This window comes from Abrus precatorius, unplaced genomic scaffold, assembly GCF_003935025.1.
Source record: "Abrus precatorius isolate BTA unplaced genomic scaffold, Abrus_2018 Scaffold7, whole genome shotgun sequence".
In the NCBI taxonomy this organism is placed as follows: Eukaryota; Viridiplantae; Streptophyta; class Magnoliopsida; order Fabales; family Fabaceae; genus Abrus; species Abrus precatorius.
Genome location: NW_020874417.1, coordinates 6,270,403 through 6,288,444, shown reverse-complemented (window position 1 = coordinate 6,288,444; position 18,042 = coordinate 6,270,403). Strand labels below are relative to the sequence as shown.

Below are 18,042 nucleotides of genomic sequence, written 5' to 3'. Positions count from 1 at the left end.
ACAATGTCATTAACGCTGTGAACGAAGTGTGGGACAACAACGATTAAGAGTGTGAAACATGTTTTTTGTTTGTTAAAACTTTTGTTGCGCCTTCTTATGTTCATTCTATTGCAATTGAAAATACATTATTCACAAACTTGTGAGACAATAGTATCTATTTCGAGAAAGAGGAGAAGGAAAGGGAAGTTGCAAGGGGAGAAGAGGAAGAAGAAGATTATTTATTATCCGTTAAAAATTAGATGATAGTTTAATGGAACAAAATTTTTTGCTTAATTACAAAATTAAAAAATTAAAATCACGTAATTAAAAATTCAGAGATTAAAATTGAGAAAAAACGAAAGTTAGGATTAGAAGTGCAATTAATTTTTTTTTTTATTTTTCATTCGGTTAGATCCCGATTTGATCGGGGCAATTAATTTTTTTCAAATACTATGTTTTGTTTTATTTAATTAGCAAAACTCTCTTGCATGTGCATCAAAGAGTTTCACCATATATGTATGGAACTTATTTTTATGTTTTAACAGTTTTTAATTATTTCCCCCCTAATATAAACGAAATTTAGTATATATGTGCTCAAAATCACCTCAAATAAATAAATAAATTCTATTTTTTATAAAAGTTTTCAGAAAGGAAATTTCTTTGTCAAAAAATCAATCTTTTAGATAATCTGATCATTTTAACTTAATAAATTTTAAAGAAAAGGTAATTTAACGTATTTTATAAATAAGTATTACCGAACTTAAATTTGTTATAAATTAGGTTATAAATTCTTGTCGAATGGTCTAAACTTTTTTTTTTTTTTTCATTCCTAATATCTATATCAAAGCTCAATAGCTCAAATCATTAAAAAAATATGTTTAGGAAAGCGAAGGTAGTATGAAAGGTTGTTAAAATGTAGAAGTGTAGAAAATAACATGGGATATTATGAATCAACTTTGACTATTGTTCTAGTTAACTAAACTTTTGGAGTCAGGTAAAATTTATCAGTTATATCAATTATGATTTAATTAGGGAAATAATGATAATAATTGGATGTTTGATTGCTATGCACATTAGGTAAAAGATAAAACTGATACTTGCCCACAAATTAAGTGACTATTTTATTTCCTTGGCTTTGTCCCATAAGCAATGATGCTGTTTTTGGTGAAAATCAAATCATTTTGAAACTAGCGTCATACTTGGAGAGCAAAAGTTTGACCTTCGTGTTTAACTCCGAAAGCATATAACTCTTTGCTAATAATTGATTCTTTCTTTTCTTTACGGTAGAATATAAGGAATCATCTTAATTAAATATTATGTTGCTAATTATTAGTATTATTGATCATTCTAAAGTCTAGGTGGAGGGTCACTTCTCTTTTCAGTGATGAGGACTTCGTAAAAATAATGGTGATTCTTTCCATGTCCATATTTGCAAGTCATGTGCTGACAAATGGCAAAACATTAGCTACAAGCAAAGTACGCATAATCTTAGCTCCTTCTCATTGCAAATAAGGATGTCCTAGTGTGTATCCTGTTAAAGCCATATTTATAACAGTAAATGTATTTTTTTTTTAAATTTTTACAAATTAGATCATTCAAGTAGCTGCTCTAGAATGCACCAAATGCTCTAGCTACACTTAAAAAGATAGATTAGATTCTAGGTTGATCCTTCTCTTCTATTGCACTTAATGCCATAATGATACAAGTGTTGGCTTGCCTAAAAAATACTTTACCTTAATACCTTCCATTTGACATTTTTAGATTTTGTTGAAACAATACGAACACTGCTATTTAATTAGTATGAATTGCTTCATATAAAATGTGACAAATCCTATTCGATCAATAAAGAATTTATGACCATGTATTATGGTAGATGAAAGTAAAAATTAAAGCAATCTTTAATATTAATGGTGATTCATGTCTCTTTTTTTCCTATTTCATTCAATCTTTGATTGAACTTATATGTTTTTACGAGCAACTTAGTGATGATAGTTGTTTCTACAAGTAACTTTTGTTACACTCAACAACTATCGTTTGAAAAATCGAGAAAAAGTAACTCATAAGATCTGGGTGTTAAACTTGTCCTAATATATCCGATAAAATCTCTTGTCATAACATTAATAGTATTCATATATATTTTTTTAATATAATCTAGTCTTTCTCAACAATATAGTATTTTAAAGATAATAAAGATTGCCAAATGTGAATTTACGAAGTAATACCATATTAATTAAATAATTAAGTTAAACGCCCGAATCAATTAATTAATCAAACAAAAATTAGTTTTTTTTATAAATTTATAAAATTTATATGAAACCTACAAAAACCGAGGGCGAAATTTAACGAAGCTCATATAAGTCTTGTATAAATTAAATTTCATCAAATAATAAATATTATTTTAAAAAATTTATAATTAAATTGGGTTGCTTAAAGGCTGAACTTTTTTCTTTTTTTCTAAATGTTTAGGCTGAAATTTAAATTCATAAAATGATTAGAATGAACACATGAGAAAAATGGAGAAAGCAGCATTGGAACGAGACAGGGTCCCACAAAGCATCCATGGGGCCACACCCGCCCGAAGCTTCAACTACTTCTTTTAACCGTTTGGCGAAGAGCACGGAAACAGAGTGAGAACAGCAACTGACGGATTTCGAAGCAACGAAAAAGGAAAAAAAATAAAATAAAAAGAATCAGCGATTTTCGAATCGAATCGAAGCACCTTGCGCGTTTCCATCTTCCCAGTGACTAAACAGAGACAAGAAAGTACGAGAAAATCGGTTAAAATGGGGATATCGCAAACAATGGATGCTCTCCGGCAAAGAGCAGCGTTCGTCAAAGACTCGCTGCACAAGAGCCAAACCATCACCGATAACATGGTCTCCATTCTCGGTTCCTTCGATCACCGCCTCTCCGCTCTCGAAACCGCAATGCGTCCTACTCAGGTATGCCCGTTCGCACGCTTTTCTCTCCTTTCCCCGCCACGAATGGCAGAAGAATGCGTGAACCGTTTGCGTCACACGCCTCTGATAACTAGAAAATGAGCTTATGCTGTCTGTTTTGTAGCTTATCGTTGAAATTACGAGGTGCATTGATCGAGCATTGCTCTTCAATTCTTCGTTATTATTGTTAATCTCTGCTCTTCAGTTGGACGAAGCCAGTGGATTCAGCTGTTGTATTTTGACTTGAATAGAGTATTATTTAGGGTTTTGATTTTCATTTCCTTGCTTTGTTATGTGGTAGATAAAAACGCATTCGATTCGAAGTGCACATGATAATATTGACAAGACTCTAAAAGTAGCAGAGGTGATTTTGGCGCAATTCGACCAGACCCGAAAGGTTGGTCTATATTTTACTTTATTTTCAATTGATTTGCATGTTGCTGCAGCGAGTGGATGATTTCTGAATTTGAGTAGTAGCTTGTGATTTAGCTAGCATCAACTGTTAAAATGTGGCTGCGATTCCTTTTGCTATGGTGCATTACTATGGAAATGTCAAACAAGAACGTGGGCGTTCCTTTCATGTTTATGAATCGTGTCATGTTTACTGTTGTATTATTCTGCCTATCTAATGTCTATGGACTTCCTGACATTAAGCATTTAAATAATACTAGGATTGATTCATGAACTGTCTCCTATTTTTTGTTTTGAGCTATGCATGGAAAATTGAAGGCGCAAAAGTAAAGAAAGTTGAGTCAGGCAGTTGATAGCATCAGAGAGTCTTTTATCAGAATATTTCTGTTATGATGTTCAAGTACAATTTCAAAATGCTCTACTAAGTTTCAATTTAATCGTTAGCCGAAAAATAAATTTTTTTGCTAGTTTAATGTATTTTTTTGTGTATCCAGAGTCAAATATGATAATGATACCCTTTGTTTTCCGGTTTGATTGCCCTGCCACCTTTCATAACCTCTTCTTGTCCAACATTTTGTTTATTTTGCATAAAGTTCAGTGTCCAACTTCCAGATAAATTTCTTATATGTTGGTCTTCTTTAAATTGCATCTATAACTGAAATCATGTGCATTTTTGAGTGATTGATAAATATAGTGTATTATATGGTGATTTTTAAAATTTAATTAAATTAGTAGAAGATGCTAATAACATTTTATGATTTCTGTTAGGCTGAGGCTAAAATACTGCGAGGGCCACATGAGGATCTAGAAAGCTATTTAGAAGCAATTGATCAGCTGAGAGCAAATGTTCGTTTCTTCAGCAGCAAAACGAGTTTCAAAAGTAGTGAGAGTATTGTCAACCATGCCAACAGCTTGCTTACCAAAGCTATCTCAAAGCTAGAAGACGAGTTCAGACATCTTTTGACAAACTACAGGTTGGTCTTCTCAAATTTGAATTTCTGCTTTTCTTTTCAATATACATTACATGTGTTTATGTTAGCATTATATTATACTCTTAATTTATCTTTTTATTTTTCCGTCCTTCTAAGCATTAACTGGCGCATTCTAATGCCTCTGTCTTGGTTAGATCATCACCATTTCTATGGTTTGTGTTCCTAACAACTGTTACCTTAGTTTTTTCCATATACATAGTAATTAAATTATAGTAATTTTAAAATCTTATTCATGTAGACATGAATCTTGTTTGCATCTGTTGAAATTAATATATGCAAATAAGGTAATTGCGTCGATAGCATAACCGTAGATACCGTGATCTTCGATGACAAAATATCATGTAATATTATGCACTATTATAAATAAATAGCTCCGCTGTGTATTGAAACACAGATTCATCCTATATCTCTCATTTCTCTCTGAATATTATGCACAGATTCATCCTATATATATATATATATATCAAAAACCTTGTTTCCTCCAAGGTTTCTGGGCTTTTCAGTCATCTTCCTACCTTTTCTGACACGTTTTGACTCTGTTCACATTCTATCTCTCTCCTCCGAACTGCTTATGGCTGCAGCCACGTTCCCAAAGCTAAACCTACCATCTTTACCAACCACGCAACTAATTATCTGTCTATTCAGCAATTGGATGGTAAAAATTCTACCACTTTTGAGCTTCAAATATTCATCTTTGATTTGTTGGGAAAGAGTACAATGAGCATCTAACCATGAAGGCTGAAACTATTGCCAAGGCTAATCGCCCTCGTTGGAAGAACTAAAGAAGATTAACACTTAACTTTGTTACATTATTAAGGCTACTATTCATCCCTTTTTTCCACATGTTTTCCATGCCCACAAGACATGTGAAGCTATATGGACTCGGGCAAAGTCTCTTGATACCAATAACACTCAACAACTTTACAAAGCATTTTATGACCTTATGACTATTATTGGTGCTCGATCTCTTGATTCCATGCAAGGTAGTCAAAATTGAGATCTTACATAGGATTATAAAGGTTAAAGACACAAATCGTGTAATTGTAACACGAATGGTAAGATCTACTTAAAATATAAAATAGTTTTGAATTCATATATATAATGCATAAAAATTAATAAAAATAAGACAAAATAACCTTAAATTTCTAACAGCCACAAACTTTTAAGTCACAACAATTCCAAATTCAAAAGCTCAACCAATAGCATCATCCTAGCTGCTTACAACTCTAGCAGCTGCTTTCTTACTTTAAAGACTTTTGTAAATAACTAAACAGATTAAAAGAGTGTAACTTAGCAGAGATCAAAAACTTGAATCTAGGGTCCCAAATAGTGTAGCAACTCAAACAAAGCATGGAGTATTTGAATCCACAAGAAAATTAATTAAGAGTTCAACCCAGAAGCAAAAAGTGAATAAGGCCAACCCAAAAGTAGAAAAACCAAGAAGGGGTTTAGAACTTTTGTGTGCACAAGAGCAAAAAAAAAAAGGTGAAGAAAAGTGCCAAAATGAATTAGTTAAAGTCTTGTCTTATGAGCCAATTAAAAATGGGTCAGATTTCTTGGTTTTCCAAAAAGAAAGGAGTTTTAGTAGGATCAAAAAAATTGGGATTGCTTAGGCATGAGAAAATCTTAAAATCGTACGATTTTACATGTAAAATTGCAATTTTAAGTACCATGATTCTATGGCTACCTATTTGGGTCGAGTCTCTAGTCTCCATCATGATTTCAATGAGCTCTTACCTCATGTTGACAAAATTGGCAAAGAGCTCGAGCAATGCCAACAATTCTTTTTATTATTGTCCTTGTATGGTTTACCTAAGAGTTACTTGAATAATCACAGTCAGATCTTGAGTTGTTCCAATGTTCCTACACTAGATACTACTTGGATCATCCTGCTTCATGTTCCAGCTAAGACATCTATCCAAGTTGCTCCTTCTCCCGTGAATTCCTCTATTCTAATGTCTCATCAAGGTTATTGCACTCATTCTCACAACTTGGAAAATCATGCCCTAGGTGTGACCTTTGTTACAAGCTTGGTCATACTATTGTTCGATGCTATAATCTTCATGGTTGCCCTCCTTGCATGCGCAATGTCGGTTACTCCTCTTCACAAGTTCCTTTTGACTTTGTTGGATTACTACCTGCTTTTTAGGCGTTGTTTGAATCTTATGATTATTGTTCAATTGCGCAAACTAGTAATTCCTTTACCAACATCCCCCATTCTCCTTCTTTTGGTCCTTGTATTCTTGAATTTGGGGCCATCAATCACATTAGTGGTAATAAATATTTTTTCTCTATTCTTTGTTTTTCTGATTCTTTATTCTCTATAACTATGACTAATGGTTCCCAAACATGACCTAAAGATATTGACAATGTATCAATTCTTCCATTTGTTTCCATTGATAATGTCATGGGTCTCCCTTAATTTTCTCTTTATTCATTGTCTTACTCGTTCCTTTAATTGTGTTGTTTCACAATCTTTTCACACATAATAGTCAATAGCAACTGCTATCCCGAAGGTGCGGAGCAAAGCAGCTGGGTGCTGCTATTCCATCACTGTTGCGTTTCAGTGTAGTAGTCATTAAGTCGCGGATCGCTTCAAAAAGCAGAGCAAATTGTGGCCCTAGTGGTCACTATTTCATCCTAGGGCAAAGGGCAAATTTGTCCTTCCATTTTGAAGGTTGAAATGCTTTTTAAGGGGAACAATTTTAGGATTTTGCACCTTTTATATGTCAAATAGGGGCAAAAGGACAAATTTTTTCTTTTTGAAAGTTGGAATGCTTTTTAAAGGGAGCAATCTTGGAATTTTGCTCCCTTTTATATTTCTGAAAGTCGTAACCCTACCTTGATCTCTGTTCTCTTTTCTCTTGCTTCATCCTCCATCTCTAGCATCACTTTCTAGTGCAAGTTACCATTTCCAGCCAAGTTTTGATCATCTTTGTCGAAACCTAAGTTATTTCTAACATGAATAGAGACATTTTTCGATTATCTTCTTCATCTTTGGTGTAACCTAAGCTATTTCTAACAAAATGTAAATTTTTTTCAATGATAGTGAGACATTTTCCAGTGAGATCATTTGCGTTAGAGCTTTTTTTATGACGGAACACTCCTTGATCTGTTTTTCTTTTTGTTTTGATTGTCTTCAGAATAACGATCATCTCACTATCTGCTATCCCACTATAGCATTTTTGGAGTTGACTAATTTGCGCTACTATCTAAGATTGATTAGTATGTTTTTACAATGAAATATTAACACCATTTGACATTTTTATTTATACTTTACAAAGTGATAATATCAAAGAATACTTGTGTTCTTCCTTTCATAGTTTCATGAACTCACATGAGATTCTTCATTAGACATCTTATCCTCTTATTCCTTAACAAAATAGGGTTGTTGAACATAAAAATAAACATTTTTTTAAGACTGCTCATATCCCTTTATTTCATGCTCATGTTTCTCATGGTTTTTGAAGTGATGTCATCCTTACTACCTGTTACCTCATCAATAGGATGTTTTCATCTTATTTAGGCAAGAAAATATCTTAACAAGTCTTGTATCCACATTAACCTCTTCATCTCTTGTCTTCTTGAGTCTTTGGTTCCGCTTGTTTCGTTCACAATGTAAGTCTTAGTTATGACAAACTCTTTGCTCATTCCCACAAATGTGTTTTCTTTAGTTATATTTGGTCAAAAAAATGATATAAGTGTTACTTTCCTAATCTTCAATATTATTTTATATCCTATGATATCTTTTTTTAATATGACATGTTTTATAATTCCATGTCTTCTTTTTAAGTCTTCAAATGATTACTTGCTGATTTTTGTTCATTTTTTTCTCTTTTTGAAGTTTCCAACACCATATGCTTCACTAGCTCTACCTTCAAAACATCACCATCATATTACTTTGTCTATTAACTCACCTTCAGTGCCACTTTATTTGTCTCCTCTTGCCTTGCTTCCTTAGTTAGTCTTTCCCACTGTGATTTGTAAAGGTATATATACATTCTACTCATAATCCCCGTCATCACTATGTTAATATCAGTTATCATTGTTTATCTTCTTTTCATTACACTTGTTTTTTTTTTTTTTTCTGTTTCCATTCTTTAATTTACATGTGATGCCCTTGCTCATTTTGGCTGGAGAAACTTGTCGTTGGTTGTCGATGGATTTGCCCTATTTAAGTTGGTCCTTATGGCAAAGTAGATTGAATAAAAGCTTGTCTTATAGCCAAAGGTTACACTCAAATTTTGGCTTGGACTGTGGTGATACATTCTCTCTTATAATTAATGTGCCCTCTAATCGCTTTTTTTATCTATGGCAACCATTTGTCATTAGCCTATTTATCAATTGGACATCAAGAATACTTTCTTACATGTAAATCTTTTGGAAGAAGTCTATATGGAGCAACCGCTTGATTTCGTTGCTTAGGGATAATTTTCAGGACTAGTTTATCAACTACAAAAATCTCTATATGGTCTTAAACAATCTCTTTGGGCATTGTTTGACAAGTTTAGTACTATGGTTCAACAAATCAACATGACTTGGAGGGAAGCTGATCACTTGGTCTTCTATTGCCATTCTTCCGCAGGATGCTTTCACCTCATTGTCTATGTAAACGACATTGTCAACATGGATAGTTACCACCATGGAATTTCATAGGTGAAACAACATCTATGTCATCACTTCCAAACAAAAGATTTTAGCAAACTTAAATACTTCTTGAGGATAGAAATAACTAAGTTTAAAAATAGTATTGTAATTTTTCAAAGAAAGCATGTCATGAACATTCTATAAGAGACAAGGTTCACGAGTGTCAAATCCATTGATACTCCTATGGATCCTAATATCAAACTTATAGCAAAATAAGAGGAGCCTCTTGCGAATCTAAAGAAATATAAAAGGCTTGTTGAGAAATTAAATTATCTCATTTTTACTCATCCTTAAATGTTATCTCTTTTATTATGAGTATGGTGAATCGATTTCTCAACTCTCCTTGTGAGGAATATTGGGATGCTATTATTTGTATCATAAAATAAATCAAAGAAGATTTAAGGAAAGCCTTTTTATAGAAGATAGAGGATACACTTGAATTGTGGGATATTCATGAGAATTGGGTAGGCTCTTCTATAGATAGGGGATCAACTTCTTGGTAACATGTTTTCAATGGTAACAACTTAATCTCTTGTTAAAGCAAGAAACAAAGCATTGTTGCACAATCAAGCACAAAAGAAGAATACCAAGCTATGACTTCAACCACTTGTAAGCTAATATAGCTCAAACATCTACTGAAGGAATTGACGTTTGGAGAGAACACACTAATGACTAGTCTTCATATTGCCTCAAACCCAATTTTTCACGAGAGCACCAAGCACATTCAGCTAGATTGTCACTTCAATAGAGAAATGATCTTATTCGGAGATACTGTTACTCAATCCATTAACTCTAATGATCAATTGATAGATATTTTTACTTAATCATTAAAGGGGTCTCATATCAATTATATATTTAACAAGTCTGATATATATGATTTATATGCTCCAGCTTAAGGGAGAGTGTTGAGATTAATGTATACAAATAAGCTAACTATGCAAATAAAGTACCTGCGTAGATAGTGTGATTGTAGATGTCATGATATTAGGAAAAAGAATATCGTGTAAATATTTAATTATTATGCACTATTATAAATAGATAGCTCCGTTGTGTATTCCAACATATAGATTCATCTTATGTCTTCTTGTTTCTCTCTTTTTCAATAGCATTCTTATATTGATGTGTGCAATGTCTCAACATTCAAAATTACTCCCTTGACCCAAGAGACTTAATTGACCTTGCCTGTGAAATTCAATAACCTTTGCTGTTTTTATTCTCTCTTTTTTCATGCTCTTTTCTTTTAGTATAGCTATATCTTGTGTGATTTTTTTTCTTGAAAGAACTAAATACCAAATCAAGGATGTTTTGAAGAAGAAAGACAGGGTTATGTGGCACTAACAGCGTTAGTTAAATGATTTTGTTTGCATAAAATTTACTTCATCTGTTGGATTCTTGGTTATTTAATTTGCCTAGAAGCCTTGAAGGTATATGCATATTATTTTTCTCTACTAAAGGAAAACATCAAGATCCTTTTTCAGATGCAAGTCATTACAGACTTACCTAATTCCGTTTTGCAATTTAATATAGTTATATCTCACTGAAGTTTCACCAAAACAGGAAAAACCTCTTCGATATTTGTTTTTGCAATTATAAAAGTATTCAACTTCTTCATATGATTATAAAGGTTTCTGGTATTTGTTATTGGGCTCTAAAACCTAAAAAATCTATCAGGACAAAAATTCTAACAATTGACTTTTGATTTCAGCAAGCCAGTGGAACCTGATCGCCTTTTTGAATGCTTACCAAACTCTCTACGGCCATCTGGGCAAAATGATGGTGGTGGCAAAAATCATACTGAAAAACAAAAAATGGAAACTGTCACTTTCACACTTCCCACCCTCATTCCACCCAGAGTTATACCTTTGCTACATGATTTAGCACACCAGATGGTTCAAGCTGGCCATCAACAACAGCTCTTTCGAATCTACAGGTAGTGATGTTCCTCTCTTTCCATATAATTAGATGACCAAGTGGTTGCCTGCATTATGTCTGAAGCTAAAGACATATTTGATCATTCTTTCAAATTTGGATTATGATATCAAACAAGACTTACATGTTGTTCTTTAGGTGTTGTTGGTACTTTTTATCAATTAAAATTAGAGTTTTATTTTAATAAAATATTTATAATGTTATCACAGATTACCGAGACAAGTCTCAAATTTTGATTGGTAAACAACACCAACAACGCTTAAGGAACTATACTTTAGTTTTGTCCTTGTGATAACTATATTCTAAATTTGTAGAGACACCCGTGCTGCAGTCCTGGAACAGAGTCTTAGGAAGTTAGGTGTAGAGAGGCTAAGTAAGGATGATGTTCAAAAAATGCAGTGGGAGGTTCTGGAGGCTAAGATTGGGAATTGGATTCATTACATGAGGATAGCTGTAAGATGAATATGAAATCCTTTTTCTATCTGTTCTGTTTTGGGCATGCAACTTTTTAATTTTACATGAACAGGTCAAATTGTTGATTTCTGGGGAGAAGAAAATATGTGATCAAATATTTGATGGTGTGGACTCTTTGAAAAGTCAATGTTTTGCTGAAGTCACTGCCAGTAGTGTGGCTATGCTTCTTAGTTTTGGAGAGGCTATTGCCAAAAGCAAAAGGTCACCGGAAAAACTATTTGTTCTTCTAGACATGTATGAGATAATGAGAGAACTTCAACCAGAGGTATTGTGAAGTTTATATCACAGGAATATGTCTTTCCAGAATTATGTATATCACTTAGGTTGTCCGAGTTTTCATTCTCAAACAAACATATGGACACTCTTGGGATGACGATTTGAATTTGTGATTGCTCAGTATGATTTGAAAATTTGTTATTTGAAGGATAGCTTGTGAATTATGTACATCACTTAGGTTGTCTGAGTTTTCTTTCTCAAACAAACATATGGACACTCTTGGGATGACGATTTGAATTTGTGATTGCTCAGTATGATTTGAAAATTTGTTATTTGAAGGATAGCTTGTCAGAGTCCAGAAGTTAAGAAATCTTCCTTCACTAGGGACAAGAAAAGCATAGAGAGGAAAGAGCAAGTGGAAACACTACACAATGCCTTGCAAATAACTCTTTTTGATGTAGATGTGTGCTGACATTATTTGATAAGAAAGAATTGATCTTTGATTCTCTGAATTATTATTATTGCTTCTCTTTTACATTTACATAAATTTAGTTAGTACATTGATTATACTTGTTTTCTTTGTGTGTAATTGTGTTTTTTTCTTGTTTTTATCTTTTCTTTATTTTGGATGGGGTTGGTACATGATGCAGATTGAGAGAATTTTTGAAAGTAAAGCTTGCACTGAAATGCGGGAAGCTGCAATGAATTTAGCAAAGAGACTAGCTCAGACAGCCCAAGAAACCTTTGCTGACTTTGAGGAAGCAGTTGAAAAAGATGCCACCAAAACTGCTGTAATGGATGGAACTGTCCACCCTCTCACTAGCTATGTGATCAATTACGTGAAGTTTCTTTATGAGTGAGTGATTCTGATATTTTTATTTCTGACTTTCCGACAGCTACTTTTTCTTCAATTGTGTGTGATTGTGTATATCCTTTTCCAAAATATATTATTAGGAACACCAATAACAAAAAATTTAATGGAATAATTCCTTTTTGTTGGTGTTTCCTACAAGGTTGTAACTTCTGACAGTTGAGCCAGATGCCATTCACATTGTTACCCCAAATTTTTCCCACATTGTACCTTACTGTCTTTGCAAATTTTACCATCTCAATGTGGATGCTGAATGTGGGCAGTTACCAATCCACTCTGAAACAACTGTTTCAAGAGTTTGATCCCAGTGATCCAGAAGCACAATTAGCAGCCGTTACGACAAGAATTATGCAGGCTCTCCAGAATAACCTGGATGGAAAATCAAAACAATATAAGGATCCAGCGTTGACCCAGTTGTTTCTTATGAACAATATCCATTATATTGTGAGATCTGTGAGAAGGTAAGTTGTTAGTTTTCCCTTTTCGCCCATATAGTATTGTAAGATGGAGATTCCATCCAGGGTTAATTCCATTTTGCATATTGTACTTGCAGGTCAGAGGCAAAGGACATGTTGGGGGATGACTGGGTGCAAATACATAGACGAATTGTACAGCAGCATGCAAATCAGTATAAAAGGATCTCTTGGGCAAAGGTTAATTTCTTTAAACTTATTAAACTCAAGTAAGCACGTTGAATTATGTATGTCTTGCTGGAAACAATCTGGTTTTTGGATTTGATTTGCAGTACTAAATATACGCTACAATCTAACAAGGAGTCACCTTCAACACACAACAAACATTAAACTATTGAATGAATACTACCCTTCACACCCTATACACATAAAACACAACAGAATAATCGTCACATAAATCCATGACTGCATATAAACAAAAGTACTACACAAATGTTGATAATCCAGGCCTAGTGGTCTCAGTCTGCTTCTGTTTCTTTCTCAGAAATTTTCCAGGGCCTGCCTGGGGCATGAACAACAACCTTGCCATCAAGGCTGAAACGAGGAAACAGCTGTATCCATTATCTGATTCAGTTGACACCAAAGGCTCCAACAATTCAGCAACTTTAATTTTCCCCTCTTGTATTTCATTATCGTCTTCCCCCTGAATTGACACCCTCAGTTTACTCTCTGGACACATATTTAGGGCCCAAACTGTTGGCCACATTGAAAACAACGACTATCTCTTACTCTTGTTATGGCAAATGTTATTGTCCACTGTTTCTGAACTGAGAAGGTCAATGATTACTTGCAGCAAGACTGGTTCTAGTCTACTAGATTACCCAACCGATGCCATTGCCCATGGAATTCTTGATTGATGACGCTGGCAGCTCTTGGGCTTTTGGGTATAACCCGAATGATCTGGGTTAACCGTAGAAGATGAAACCGGTCTGACCCAACAAGTACACATTCTGCACCAAAGGTTTTGGTTCATTCTGTAACTGTCCCTAATTCACTTCACCATTCTGTCCAGCCACACATCATGTCTTTCTCCTTAACATTCAACTTCTATGGGGGTGTGTGTTAGGACTCTATCCCTTTAAAAAAGAAAAGAAAGGACTTATATTGAATGATGAGGAAACAGTACAGAGACCCGCAATCAGTAAACACTGATTTCCCAGAGCTATGCTCCTGCAGAGAAAGTATTCTCTGTTCCTAAGACTGGAATTAAATTCTCCATACCCTCGAGGCCCCCCCTAGCTATTCTATAAATAGGAACACTAAGAGATAACAATTCCTAGAAAAAAGGAAGAGATAACGATTCCTAAACAAAAGGGCTAACAAGATAACCAACTAAATAACAACTAGATAAGTTCTTAATAGAAAAACAAACTGATAAGATAAAACCAAAAAGAGAAGATAAAATCCTAAGATAAACATCAGTAACTAAATTCCCTTGAAAGGTGCATCTTTATCCTCCTTTGTTCCTTGATCTTCTCGTATAAACTTTCAAAATAGGAGGCCTGATATTCTGAGTGGTGGTTCTAACAGTGTGCAAGACTGATTGCCTTTGGTACATCTTCAGTTAATGAGTTCTCGCCTTTCCTCAAACAACATTGCTCAATCCCTTCGTAAAATACCCCAAAGCCTACTACTATGTTATTTCAGGCAATTGAACCAACATTTCAAAACCCTGCTCATAATCCTCAATTCACCCCATTCGATATATGGCTGCAAGTTGTTAATCGGGATTTTCAGTGGTAAAACTTGAAAATCAATTCAATAATTCTGCCTTCACTTCAGAGTCTTCTAATTCTTATTCGGTAATCTCTTCCTTAAATTCTAAGTTAATGAACAACACAATCCTCCACGCAAACTAAGGCCAACAACAACTTCATTTTTCATCGGGTATTTTGAATTTCAAAGAATTTCTCATCCCTAGCCAACCATCGAATGGGATCTGTTTCGTCATACCAGACAATTCAACCTTCTTGATTGCCTTCTCAAGTGCTTTAGAAGAACCATCTTCAAAATTGGTTGAATGGGCATCCAAAAGCTCAGTGTCACGTGGTTAGGGAGTTTAAGAATGACTAGAGCTTCCTGCAACCTGATTATCGATCGTAGGAGTCTTTCGCTGCATAAATTCCTTTAGCAAAGATCTTATTTCATCCTAACTGTCAATTTTCTGCTCCATCTCCTCAAAGTCCTTTCAAATATCCTCCACTAAATTCCCATTCGTCTTAACCGATGGTGGTTAGAATTGAATCTGTCTTTCTTCATTCAATTTACAAATATGCTCCATTTAGTTCTCCAAATAGCATTTTATTTTTGAATTGCTAATTTAGAAATTTGCATTACTTGATTTTTTTATGATCTTATGTTAATTCATTACTCAATGTGTTATATTATATATATATTAAAAAAAAACATATACTTAATTATTACCTTTCGGTTATTATAGTTTAACCAATAAATTATATGCTACTTCCTTCACCAATTCAATAATTTTCATAACATTGAGACTAATTTGTAGGCTTTGTTTGATGTCTCAGTGACACTTTGTTCTAAAATAAACAAGTTGCTCTTCTGTTATGTATAGATGTACTAACTTCAGTATTGTAATTGTGATACTATAGATAGATGATGATGATGCTAATCCAAATCATTTTTGTAATTCACTCGCAAGTCTGTGTGATGATGGTTTTATTAAAAGAGAGTGCTATATGATCCTGCAGATTTTGCAGTGCCTCACTGTTCAAGGAGCAAATTCTTCTGGTGGAGGGGACAGCACCAGTGGAGTCTCAAGAGCAGCGATTAAAGATAGGTTCAAGACCTTTAACACTCAAATTGAGGAGCTTCATCAGAGACAATCTCAGTGGACTGTTCCGGATAGTGAGTTGCGTGAATCTCTTAGATTGGCTGTTGCTGAAGTCCTGTTGCCTGCCTACAGATCTTTCCTTAAACGTTTTGGGTACGTTTCAGTAAGGCCTTTTTTTACTTTTCGGATTTCCAATTCTCTCATAAAAATTTTATCCTTTACATGGCGTTTTACATGAATTTTTAATCTTTCAGGCCCATGATTGAGAATGGAAAAAATCCTCAGAAGTACATCAGATACTCTCCCGAGAATCTTGAGCAAATGGTGGGGGAATTTTTCGAGAGCAAGACGTGGGGTGAACAGAAGCGGTGAATAGTTGCGTTGAATCACTTCCCTTTGTGTTATTGTTTTGGAAACTTAGGTATTTATTAACCATTGGTCAATAATATAGACAAGTTGTCTTTCAGTAGTACTCAAATTTCTTTGTTTTCCTTTCCTTTCAGGCTTCCATCTGTTAATTTTTCCTGTCTTGCACTAGTAGACACAGTTTTTACTCGAACCTGTGTCCAGGACCAGGAACGGAGGTTAGAAAATTTTTGTTGCGGAGGCCAAATATATAAAATATTACTAAAAATTGATTAAATTAAAAAAAAAATTAATCATACATTATGTCCTACAAAAAATAATGCACAATTTTTTATTCTTAGTAATTTTTTTATTCAATTTTTGTCCTCTAATCTGTATCATGTTCAAGATAGAAGATAATGTAAAGGAGTTCAAAGCTAGAAAGTTGAATAATTTTACATCAAAGGTGATGTTAAGGTTTTAAAGATAATACAAATTTTATATAATTTTGGGTTAAATATTATAGAAATTAAAATTTTAAAACATTAATCAAATTTAAATCATTTGAAGCCTAAATTTATTTTTATAATAAAAAATAAAAATTATAATTAAACTAAAAAGATATTAATTAAATATATACATATAAAATCTAAATTTTATGATTCCATAAGAGAGAGAAGAAAAATGTAAATTACAACGCAGCACCTATAGTTGAAAAAGTTAAAACTTAACATGTACAACTATACTTACTAGTTATTATAGCAAAACTACCAAAAACAGCCTCTCGCCCGGTCCTTGGGGGTATAGTCTAGTTGGTTTCCCATTTGTGTACTATATATGCATGAATGTGTGTAATATGCATAATTCAATAAAATTGTATGAGAAGTACCTGAGAACGCATTGCAACTAATTAATTTAGCTTTAATCATGGCTGCTGCAAGTTTTCAAGTTGAATCCAGGGTCAATTGGGCAACTCACCCTTACACCTTCATACCCATTCCTCACTCTCACGACAATGACAATGACAATGACAACGCCATAGAGCAAACACTTGAATGTGACGAGTTTTGTGGCACTCCTTGGCGAATTGTTGGAACCACAGTGGGCTTGGTTGCACTTGTTCTATTCTGCCTCATGATTCCCATTCACATTGAACACAACTTCACCGCAAATTCTAATCCCTCCCCACCAAGATTTTTTCTCCATTCCCTACGTGTCTCCACCTTCAATATCTCTGAAGGAGAGCTATCAGCCACTTGGAATGTTGACCTAACCATCTCTACCGGTGACAACTCAACGTTCATTAACTTTCTCAACTTTGAGGCCCAAATGTGTACAATGAAGAAAAAGTCCTAGCGATGAGTGCTCCAATTCAATCAGAGGAATATTCATTAGTCACACGTGGGATTTTTGTTATGGATGAGAATGAGAACAAAACGTTGCATTTGACTTTCAATACTACGGGTTGGGAGATGGATCAACCTGTTGTGGATGATGATGTGATTCGTGAGATTGGTGAACAGATGAAAATGGGAGTTGTCAGTTTTGGATTAAAAATTATGGTGGAAGCGGAAATCAATTATAATTTGATGAATGTACCCAGGACCATGCATCCTTATTGTTCCAATTTAGATGTTGATTTAGAACCGTTGGAACGAGGTGAGGTGGCAACAATGGACGATGTTGGCGAGGCTATAGAGTGCTTAGACCATGTAGATAACTGGTATATGGACAAATTAGAAAATTAATTGAAAGAGTTCTGATCGAGTGTCCCTTCAGTTAAAAGTTTCAATTTTGATGTAGAACAACAACGAGGGTGATAAATTGCGACTTTGCCAGCAAGTAGAAAAATGTAGCCACGGGTTTCAGTTCTTATTTATTTACTGGTAAATTCTATTGTGTCCAGCAATTTCAGCGACGAACAAAGCCCATAATTTTATATTTAAAAGTTTATTAGATATATTTATTT

General features: G+C 34.0%; 1 protein-coding gene across 1 annotated transcript; it reads left to right on the top strand.

The window, feature by feature from the left end:
• Positions 1 to 2,762: 2,762 nt before the first annotated feature.
• Positions 2,763 to 16,100, top strand: LOC113873101 (exocyst complex component EXO70A1). Its single transcript, XM_027511080.1, has 11 exons — positions 2,763 to 2,921; positions 3,220 to 3,315; positions 4,098 to 4,303; positions 10,674 to 10,898; positions 11,212 to 11,350; positions 11,424 to 11,636; positions 12,238 to 12,443; positions 12,722 to 12,919; positions 13,012 to 13,111; positions 15,646 to 15,881; positions 15,983 to 16,100. The coding sequence occupies exons 1-11, from the start codon at positions 2,763 to 2,765 to the stop codon at positions 16,098 to 16,100; spliced, it is 1,896 nt and encodes a 631-aa protein (XP_027366881.1).
• Positions 16,101 to 18,042: the final 1,942 nt, after the last annotated feature.